Source organism: Conger conger, chromosome 2 (genome assembly GCF_963514075.1).
Source record: "Conger conger chromosome 2, fConCon1.1, whole genome shotgun sequence".
In the NCBI taxonomy this organism is placed as follows: Eukaryota; Metazoa; Chordata; class Actinopteri; order Anguilliformes; family Congridae; genus Conger; species Conger conger.
In genome coordinates, this window is record NC_083761.1 from 87,523,145 (window position 1) to 87,534,284 (window position 11,140).

At 44.5% G+C, this 11,140-nt stretch overlaps 1 protein-coding gene across 1 annotated transcript in view; it reads left to right on the forward strand.

The window, feature by feature from the left end:
- The window catches only part of LOC133121445 (E3 ubiquitin-protein ligase rnf213-alpha-like), a 74,470-nt gene that overhangs the window by 25,460 nt on the left and 37,870 nt on the right, over positions 1–11,140 (forward strand). Inside the window, 8 exon segments of the mRNA XM_061230608.1 lie at positions 411–541; positions 699–794; positions 909–1,033; positions 1,384–1,506; positions 2,140–2,189; positions 2,969–3,113; positions 4,367–4,502; positions 5,905–6,096. Of these exon segments, the coding sequence (XP_061086592.1) occupies positions 411–541; positions 699–794; positions 909–1,033; positions 1,384–1,506; positions 2,140–2,189; positions 2,969–3,113; positions 4,367–4,502; positions 5,905–6,096 (998 nt within the window).

The following is an 11,140-nucleotide window of genomic DNA, read 5'->3' on the forward strand; positions in this document are numbered from 1 at the left end:
ATGCTGCTGTGTTAACACTGCTGTGCTAACACTGTACTCACTAATGCTGGTACAATGATATAGCTTTACATGCTACTTTGCTAAAGCGGCTTCACAGAGTCAAGACAAGGTTCTTGATATGCATGTAGGTATCGCATTCCTTTTTATACAGTCTCCCCCCCATTTCAGGGGACTATAATTTCACTGTTGGCCTGTCAGCTGCTTCTGAATCGTCAGGTGAATTAAATTGCTTTGTTACTGTAACTATAAGATTGTAAGCATGCGTTCAGTATCTAGTCTTCATTCTGGGCTTTTAATTGCCTTTGGAGTCGTGTTATTGCCGTTTGTCAACAGTGTTGTGCCAATTTTAAGAAAACTGCATTTAAAGAAATTTCCCACTTGTCCGTCTTTATCACATTTTTTCCTCAAAGGTTACAACCTTTTCCCGGCTCCTGACTGCGTCGGACATGGGGCAGCTGAGGAACGCTGTGAAGATTCCCAGCACTGAGCTGTTGTCTCTGCAGCAATTTGATACGGAGCAGTCCTTCCTCAAAAAAATCAGGTCATTACATTACATTAGGTCATAACTCCACAATAATCATACGAATTCATGCTTTCACATTTAGATGCTTTTAGACTAGACTTCCTCTGAGACATTTGATTTTTATTCTGAACAGACTGTATTTACCTGGTTGAATGTTTTTTTTTTTTCTCCATAGGAATTTTCTCGATTCCACACCTGATGATAAAATGCTCATCATTCAGACGGATTTTGATGAAGGCACCCAGAGTGCATCTATCTTAGCGTCAGCAAAGTAAGCTACGATGAACAGCAGCTAAAATGCTACTTGGGTTATACGTTTCACAAGTCTTCGCCGAACTGTAAACTAACTAAAATATTTCTGTTTTTCATTTGTTCTTTGTCTAAGGTATTCAGCCATAAATGAAATCAATAAAGTGGGAGAAGAGGAGATGACAGGGAAGATATTTGTGTACTTCATTACGAAGCTACCTAGGGTGGAAGGAGGCACATCCTACGTTGGATTTCACGGAGGTGAAGATGAGCTGCTTTTTTATATCCCAGGGCAATATATACATTAATATAGCCACACATACCAGACATACAATTCCCCACTGTATGCGTGTGCAAACCTTCCCAGTTTTTTTTTGATGCAGCCAATATTTTCTAACCAAGTCAATGGAACTGCGTCAAGGGTGATGGCACCTTTTCAAATGTAGAATTCATACACAACTTGCGTGACAATGATAGTGAAGTGAAGTGGATGTGCAGCAAGAGGAGGTGTGTCAAATATAAGCAGGGACTGTCCCGACATCTCTCGAGATTTGACCGTCTGCGAACGCGTGGTTCGGAAATTATTGCTCAAGTCCCCGTCTTGTGTGTAGGAAACTGGAGTTCGGTTCACATCGATGACCTCAGAAGATCAAGCGACATCGTTTCGGACATCAAAGCCTTGAGGGGCATCTCGATCAGCCAGCTCTTTCAGGATGCGACAGATCCAACAGAAGGTAACGGAGCTAATTCACTTCAGCAGTGAGGAAGGCTGCACAGTGGATCTTTCGAGACGCAGACAATTTTGCCTCAATCTACCTTGCATGCAAAGAATATAGTTCTCAGGAGACATCCTACTATGCACAAAAAACCCCCCAAAAAACCTTCTGGGTCCCCACAGAAGAGGCCCCTTAGGATAACTGCTGAGCAGATTCCTAAACATTTAAAACACCTTGTTATTGACTGCATTTCACCTGCTAGCAATAGAATAAAACATACTCTCGCACAATGTTTGGGGACATGGAATACAGTGCAATATTGTCATAAAACCTATTCCCAAGAAATATACAAATATTGCCATCTTAAGGTATTATTGTATTTATTTATTTTATTCTGAGAAAGGCAGAATAAAAAGCAATGTGCATTTTCCTGCTCTCACTTCCTCACCTATAATTTGAACGTTTTTCAATAGAAAAACGAATTATATTACATAATTGAATCATAAGTGTGCAGTCATAATAAATACTATTAGTGTCAGTGTTGAAATGATGCTGAGAAAGTATTTTAACTAGTTTCACTGGTGCAGGACACTTCATCAGCATGACATGAAACTGTTTGGCTGCATGTTTAAGTACTGTGTGCATTTCTAGCGATGGAAGTGGAGGGGGCTATGTCAGACCCGGCTGACAGAGGACTGTGGGTGAGTGAAAGTGTCGAAGCCTAACAAAATTGCTGCGATCAGAACAGCTTACTTGCTGGCATTAATGGCATTTGGCAGACGCTCTTATCCAGAGCGAAGTACAGTTGATTAAACTAAGCAGGAAACAATCCTCCCCTGGAGCAATGCAGGGTTAAGGGCCTTGCTCAAGGGCCCAACGGCTGTGCGGATCATATTGTGGCTAGATTAGAACCATGGACCTTGTGGGTCCCAGTCATGTACCTTAACCACTACACTACAGGCCGCCCACATGTGTTGCATATGCAAATTGAGTATGCTGGATGAGAAGGTTGCGAAGTTGGTGAGAATGTTGTTTGCATGTGGTGTTATTGAATGACGTGTGAGAATGTTGTTTGCGTGTGGTGTTGTTGAATCACGTGTAGGAATGTTGTTTGCGTGTGGTGTTATTGAATCACGCGAGAATGTTGTTTGCGTGTGGTTACTGAATCACGCGTGAGAATGTTGTTTGCGTGTGGTGTTATTGAATGACGTGTGAGAATGTTGTTTGCGTGTGGTGTTGTTGAATCACGCGTGGGAATGTTGTTTGCGTGCGGTGTTGTTGAATCACGTGTGGGAATGTTGTTTGCATGTGGTGTTGTTGAATCACGCGTGGGAATGTTGTTTGCGTGCGGTGTTGTTGAATCAAGTGTGGGAATGTTGTTTGCTTGTGGTGTTGTTGAATCACGTGTGGGAATGTTGTTTGCATGTGGTGTTGTTGAATCACGCCTGAGAATGTTGTTTGCGTGTTGCTGGGTCCACAGGAGGTGCTGGACACCACGGCCCTGGTTCGGAGCTGCGTGCAGAGTGCAGTGAGCATGCTCAGAGACCAGCCTGAGGGCGGGGCCCGCTGTACCAGGAGAGTGGAGATCCTGCTCACGCTATTGGCCGATAACGAGGAGACAAGCGGTAAGTAATGTTTTCCCTGTGAACTGTATGTGGATTACATACATATTTGTACACCGTCAGTGGAATTCAACATAAACTGAAACACAGGTCAGGCCTGGATTCCAATTTTGTGAGTTAATATCGATGATGGCTGAACTCGCTAAACTTCATTGATGATGTTAGCCAGCCTATAGTCTAGTGGCTAAGGCGTTTGACTGGGACCCGGACGGTTGGTGGTTTCAAGCCCCAGTGTCGCCACAGTACAATAAGATCAGTGCAGCTGTTGTGCCCTTGTGAAAGGCCCTTAACCCCACATTGCTCCAAGAGGGGGATTTGCCTAGTCTAATTAACTGCAAGTGTTGCTTTGGATGAAAGTATCAGCTAAATAACAGTAAAGTATGTCAACTATTGGTGAAAGTTTTTTTGTCGGTCCAAGTTAAGAACAAAGGTTGGTCCTGGATAAGTAAACTCAGCCTCAGATTTAATACCAGACGAGGGTTTGGCATTGAGGGGTACAGATCATTTACATTATCTGATACTTTTTTTTATCTTGATAAGATCTGTGGGGAAAGCTGAACTGGTGTATGTAGCTAATTGTCTAATTTTCCTGGGTAATTGCCGAAAACAAGCCTGCCATAAATGCCAACCCTCCCTGGTTTAGACTGAACTTAGATACCGCTCTGCTACATGTTGTCTAATTTATAGACAACATGTATAGAGGTATAGAGGTCAATTCCAAGTCAATTCAGGCAATTAACTAACATTCAAGTAATCAGCTGACAAATGCCCGAATCGTTCTTTGAGTAGCTTGTTTTTGAATGTATTTTTATTTTTTTGCATTTTAATAATTTCTTCCCTGAAATGTAACCATCCATCCATCCATCCATTATCTTAACCCGCTTATCCTGAACAGGGTCGCAGGGGGGCTGGAGCCTATCCCAGCATACATTGGGCGAAAGGCAGGAATACACCCTGGACAGGTCGCCAGTCCATCACAGGGCACACACACCATTCACTCACACACTCATACCTATAGGCAATTTAGACTCTCCAATCAGCCTAACCTGCATGTCTTTGGACTGTGGGATGAAACCGGAGGAAACCCACGCAGACACGGGGAGAACAAGCAAACTCCGCACAGAGAGGCCCCGGCCAACGGGGGTTCAAACCCAGGACCTCCTTGCTGTGAGGCGGCAGTGTTACCCACTGCACCATCCGTGCCGCCACTGAAATGTAACCTTATTTATTTATTTGCATTTTAATGGCATCCACAGCTACGTTCCTGAAGACGGTGAAAAGACGTCTTCACTCCCTGCTGGAGGCCGAGGAAAGCCACACCCTCTCCCCCAAAAACTGGGTATTTAAGGAGGCGTCCAACGTCAATGCTCTGCAGGAAGGGGGCACGTTCAAGTGAGTGAGCTACGGACTATTATTATTATCTTAATCATTTATTTAACCAGGGGAGGTCCATTGGGAACGTGTTATCTTATACAAGGATTCCCTGAAGGAAATGCCAGCAGGTCAGCATCACTACATGCCGACTGGGGCCCGAACTATATGCATCGAACATCCTACCATGAGGCAACCCTGCCACCCCAGTCATGTACCTTAGCCACTAGGCTACAGGCTGCCCCAGTCATGTACCTTAGCCACTAGGCTACAGGCTACCCCAGTCATGTACCTTAGCCACTAGGCTACAGGCTGCCCCAGTCATGTACCTTAGCCACTAGGCTACAGGCTACCCCAGTCATGTACCTTAGCCACTAGGCTACAGGCTACCCCAGTCATGTACCTTAGCCACTAGGCTACAGGCTACCCCAGTCATGTACCTTAGCCACTAGGCTACAGGCTGCCCCAGTCATGTACCTTAGCCATTAGGCTACAGGCTACCCCAGTCATGTACCTTAGCCACTAGGCTACAGGCTACCCCAGTCATGTACCTTAGCCACTAGGCTACAGGCTGCCCCAGTCATGTACCTTAGCCACTAGGCTACAGGCTGCCCCGGTCATGAACCTTAGCCACTAGGCTACAGGCTACCCCAGTCATGAACCTTAGCCACTAGGCTACAGGCTACCCCAGTCATGAACCTTAGCCATTAGGCTACAGGCTACCCCAGTCATGAACCTTAGCCACTAGGCTACAGGCTACCCCAGTCATGTACCTTAGCCACTAGGCTACAGGCTTCCCCAGTCATGTACCTTAGCCACTAGGCTACAGGCTGCCCAAGTCATGTACCTTAGCCATGAGGCTACAGGCTGCCCTAGTCATGTACCTTAACCACTAGGCTACAGGCTGACCTAGTCATGTACCTTAGCCACGAGGCTACAGGCTTCCCTAGTCATGTACCTTAGCCACTAGGCTACAGGCTGCCCTAGTCATGTACCTTAGCCACTAGGCTACAGGCTGCCCTAGTCATGTACCTTAGCCACGAGGCTACAGGCTGCCCCGGTCATGTACCTTAGCCACGAGGCTACAGGCTGCCCCAGTCATGTACCTTAGCCATGAGGCTACAGGCTGCCCCAGTCATGTACCTTAGCCATCAGGCTACAGGCTTCCCCAGTCATGTACCTTAACCACTAGGCTACAGGCTGCCCTAGTCATGTACCTTAGCCACGAGGCTACAGGCTGCCCTAGTCATATACCTTAGCCGCTAGGCTACAGGCTGCCCCAGTCATGTACCTTAACCACTAGGCTACAGGCTGCCCTAGTCATGTACCTTAGCCACGAGGCTACAGGCTGCCCTAGTCATATACCTTAGCCGCTAGGCTACAGGCTGCCCCGGTAAACAGTATCTGTGGTTTTACCTCACAGGCACACACTGTGGAAGCGAGTTCAAGACGCAGTCGTTCCTCTCCTGGCCCACTTGGTCTCAGTCCTGGACCGCGACCGCAACCTGGACCTGCTGCTGGACTGTAACTCCGGAGAGTTGGTGAAGAAGTTGTGGCTCGACCTGTTTGGAGATGAGTCACTGTTGGACGTTCCCTACACTAGACCCGACCACAGGTGAGTCACATCCCCGGCTGCTGATGGGGGGAACGTTGAGGGAACAAAAGCTGAGATGCAGATTTAGCAATGGCAATATGCAAGGCACCAACCAGCTCGTCAGGAACAATTGGGGGTTAGGTGTTTTGCTCAGGGACACTTCAACACACCCAGGGCGGGATCAAACCAGCAACCACCCCGACTGCCAGACGACTGCTCTTAACACCTGAGCCAATGTCACCAATGACTCCTAAATGTTTTTTTTTTCATTAACCCTACCTTCAGTTTTACAGCCAGCCTATCAGTCAACAGCTGCAGTTTGCTCTCTATCTTTTTCTCTCACTTCAAGCTCTCTTTTTTTTGGCCATTCTGTAAGACGTCCACACAAGGAAATATTATGTAATAACTTAAGACTAAATGTGAGCTTCTCGCTGGAAGTTTGCCTCGCATGCGTTCTGACAGAAACGCAGCCCCCCTTGGTTTGGCAGCCAATAGAATCTTTCCTGCAATTCTCAGTCATAACTAATAATGTTATTGAAGCTGGCAGTTTTATTAAATCTAAAATCCAGTGACAGTGGCAACACTCACCAGAATATTAACCTACATTAACTACTTAGCCAACTTGTGTTCTGTGGTAAATGCTTGGATAACTAATGTAAGCTTGCATACATAATTATATAATATTGTAGCCTATGTATAAACTAACGTTTTTCAAAGGCGCACATTAATGCATCACAATTGTGCTCCAAAAAATGTTTTCCAATGTTTTTCGGTGCCGTCGTGGTCCAGCATTTAACATTGTGTCATTTTGTCACATTAAAATTCAACCTAAGCAGAATTATTGTCCACCACACGTTAATTTAAGGTTAAACTGAGATAATAATCATAATATTCATGTTGATTTCCGGAAATAAATTTTTCGGTTGTCCTCCCTACTATTGGTGTGAAAACACACATTTAAAATACATACACTCAATACCGCAATACATTCACTAATACACCGTTGTTTAGCTAAATGGTTTGTTTATGTTCTAGGTAGGGAGGGCAAAGTGGAGCTTTAGAATGTAGACCACTGTGTGTGCACGTGAGCTCGCCAATAGATTTCTCACAGAAAACGTAATTTGTCCACTTTTTTACTTTACAGTAGAGGTGATCAAACTTACAATAACTAAGTGCTAGTGTGTTCTAAGCCTTTACTGGTCCCTGTACGATGTTAGCATGATGTAGCTAGCATACGCGAATAGCACAAAGCCATACAATTTGCTTTTTAACGGCACTTGGTCATTCGAACGATATAAATAAAAGCATTCGATTAAGTTCGACGGCACCGGAATTTTCTGTCGTACCGTCCATAAATGGCAAAAGTCCCACCAAATCTTTAAAAGTTATACATTTTCTGAATCGTCATTAATTCATCTTGTTTCTATCAGTGATTCGGCGTGATCGGACAGTTCTGTAGCTATGTAAATGACGTCAGAAGGATACAGCACTGTTATTTGCTACCTAAACTTTGACGCACGCTCGAGAGCGTTAACATGATTGAAGTCTGACATGTCTATTGTCAAAATCCATTGAAACTATGAAAAAGTAACCAGGGACTTTGGACTTATAAGGCTGGACATACCGAGTACCCAGCAAAAATATTGACCTGGCTCCAGTCACACTTTTGACAGTTCGAACTGCCACCAACTGCCATGTATGAGCGCGTGAAGTAAACCAGCAAAAGCTATTGTTGTGTCACCATTTTCGAGCTCCATATACGTAAAGAATGGAATGGCAGTGAAATCTGCCTGTTTTTCGGTGCCGTCGGGGTCCAGCATTTAACATTGATGGAATGCTGGTAAAATGAGCGCTTAAAAGCCACAAAAACAGTCATTTTGTCACATTAAAATTCAACCTAAGCAGAATTATTGTCCACCACACGTTAATTTAAGGTTAAACTGAGATAATAATCATAATATTCATGTTGATTTCCGGAAATAAATTTTTCGGTTGTCCTCCCTATTCTAGGCGCAGCATAAGTAACGTTACTACGCTACCATGACAACACTGGTCCGTCTAACGTCGCGTTAACTTAGAAAAACACTGTTAGCCCACTAAACTACCGCATATTATACTTATTTGTTAGCTAAATACTTACTGCTCCTATATCATTATTAATAAACCACGTCATCGGACAGCACACATTTACTTATAAATTTAAACCGTTTCGTCGTTTTGCCGTTAACGTTACGTAGGCGCTACCACTAGCAGCCAGGAGCTAGCGCCTAGCTCATTGCTACGTAAGCTTCAAGATGGCTTCACTTACGAGCCAAATACTTTTTTTTGGATTAGTATACACAACAAACTTCACCGGGAAATGCTCAATTAGACACTACTGGTATGACTGTGAAACTGTTAATGGTGTTCTCTCAACAGTACTACCATACCTGCAACAACGATACAAAAGATTGTCGTGGTTGATGTCGCTTGTCTTGTGAAGCTTTAATTTAAAACTGGTACGAACCAGTTTAGCCTGTTTCCCTGCACTATGTGCGCGCGAGAGAACCACTAGGACAAACCACCAATCAAAACGACATGATTCGCGAAGTACTGCATCAACACAGCTGATTTGAAACACTCAGTAGAAAGTATAAGGGAGGGGGAAAACATGAATCAAAAGGGCATTTTTACAGATAATTTGACAAAAAGGGAGGATGTTGCAGCCAATGTGGCACCAACCTGTTGTACTATGTTCAGAAGAAGCAAAGTTGGTTTTGTTATTGCGACAGGATTTATTTACAATAGTACTGTGGCTAAGTACACATAATTCCTGATGGCTACCCATTTGGAGAAAACGTACAAAAATCAACCAAGCAAGATTCTTATGTTAGCCAAGTCAGGACTTCTGTTATTCATGTCACGGCCACGGCCAATTTCATATTAGAAAGCATAGATTAAATCATTAAGGGAAAAAGTTGCATACAGTGAGCACCATAATTAATTGGACAGTAACCCCCCCCCAATTTTTGGGCATCCAAAAATATTGGACAGTTTAACATAATTTAGAATAAAGTAATTTTTTTTAAAATATTTGGTTGCATATCCTTTGCCTGCAATGACTGATTCAAGTCTGCAACGCATAGACATCACCAGACGCTGGGTATCTTCCCTGGTGATGCTCTGCCTGTAGTCTGTGACCCATAGACATCACCAGACGCTGGGTATCTTCCCTGGTGATGCTCTGCCTGTAGTCTGTGACCCATGGACATCACCAGACGCTGGGTATCTTCCCTGGTGATGCTCTGCCAGGCCTGTACTGCAGCCCTCTTCAGCTCCTGCTCATTTTGGGGATTTTTGCCTTCAGTCTCTTCTTCAGCATGTAAAAAGCATGTTCAATTGGATTCAGATCCGCCAATTAACTTGGCCAGTCAGTCATACTGCCAATCTCCCAAAGACTTTTGCAATAGTTAAATTTTTCAAAACATGTGTATGCAAGGCGGCATGGATGGTGCAGTGGGTAGCACTGCCGCCTCACAGCAAGGAGGTCCTGGGTTCGAATCCCCGTCGGCCGGGGCCTCTCTGTGCGGAGTTTGCATGTTCTCCCCGTGTCTGCGTGGGTTTCCTCCGGGTACTCCGGTTTCCTCCCACAGTCCAAAGACATGCAGGTTAGGCTGATTGGAGAGTCTAAATTGCCCGTAGGTATGAGTGTGTGAGTGAATGGTGTGTGTGCCCTGCGATGGACTGGCGACCTGTCCAGGGTGTATTCCTGCCTTTCGCCCAATGTATGCTGGGATAGGCTCCAGCCCCCCTGCGACCCTGTTCAGGATAAGCGGGTTCAGATAATGGATGGATGTGTATGCAAGATTTTCCCTTATGGACTTCATGAATGCTGCAGCCCGCCTCATCACCAGTCAGCCCAGGTCGGCTCATGTCACCCCACTTCTCATTGGCCTCCACTGGCTTCCTATTGCCGCACGCATCCGATTCAAGGCCCTAGTGTTGGCATTTCAGGCTGCTAAGGGGACTGCCCCACCTTACATACAATCCTTAAACACTCCCTACTCCCCAGCTGGACCACTCCGGTCTGCCAGCTCTGGTCGCCTTATGGTTCCCTCACTACGAGCACCTGGCGGTCGAGCTGCATGTTCACGCCTGTTTTCCGTTCTGGTTCCTCAGTCGTGGAATGACTTGCCTACCACTGTCAAGACAGCCGAATCCCTCCCCCTATTTCGACGCAAACTAAAAACTGTTATGTTCCTGTGTTCTGTCCTGTGTTAGTTTATCATTGTTTATTTTCATTATTCTTCTAATTTATTATTTTTCATATTTCATGTCTGGTGTTCTGTTTATAGTCATTAGTTTGCACTCGTCTTCCCCTGTGATGTCTGAGTCTGAATGTTTACTAGCACGGTCACTCCCTTGTCTGCGTGCCCCACTATTCGGGTGTTTACGGTAGTTCCGGGGTTCAACCTTCCTTCCAATCTTGCATTCCTTACTTCCTGCTTTCTCTCCATTTCATGTTTGTACATAGCACTAATATACTAATCCCAACTAACGTAAAATTTATACAGTACTAATTATACTAACACACTAATATGTTTGTCAAACTAACAAACTAACATTCACTAGTTTTGGGTATTTGTAATTTAAATCACTTAACTAACTTACTAATGCATCTCCAGTTTCAATTCTGTTCTGTAACTCCGCCTCCCTATTCTATCACTGATTACTTGCTTAGTTTCAGCGAAGTATTCACACCTGTCTCTCCTTATCTCTGCATCTCCTGATTCTCTGTAATTGTCTAACTCCCCAAAAAAATAACAAAAATAAATAAATAATTCCACTTATGATGACTATATGTTTAGAACAACACTTCATGTGTGTTTTACTAGTTATGGATGTGATGCTTTAACTTGTGGAAGAACCTATGCACTTGTAAGTCGCTTTGGATTAAAAGCATCTGCCAAATGACAAAAATGTAAATGTAAATGTAATATGAAAGTGGCCATAAATATTTGAGTAGGTTTTCTCCGTATGTGTCCCTGTGCTTTCCATCTGTAATGCACAGAGACTGTGGAGCTGT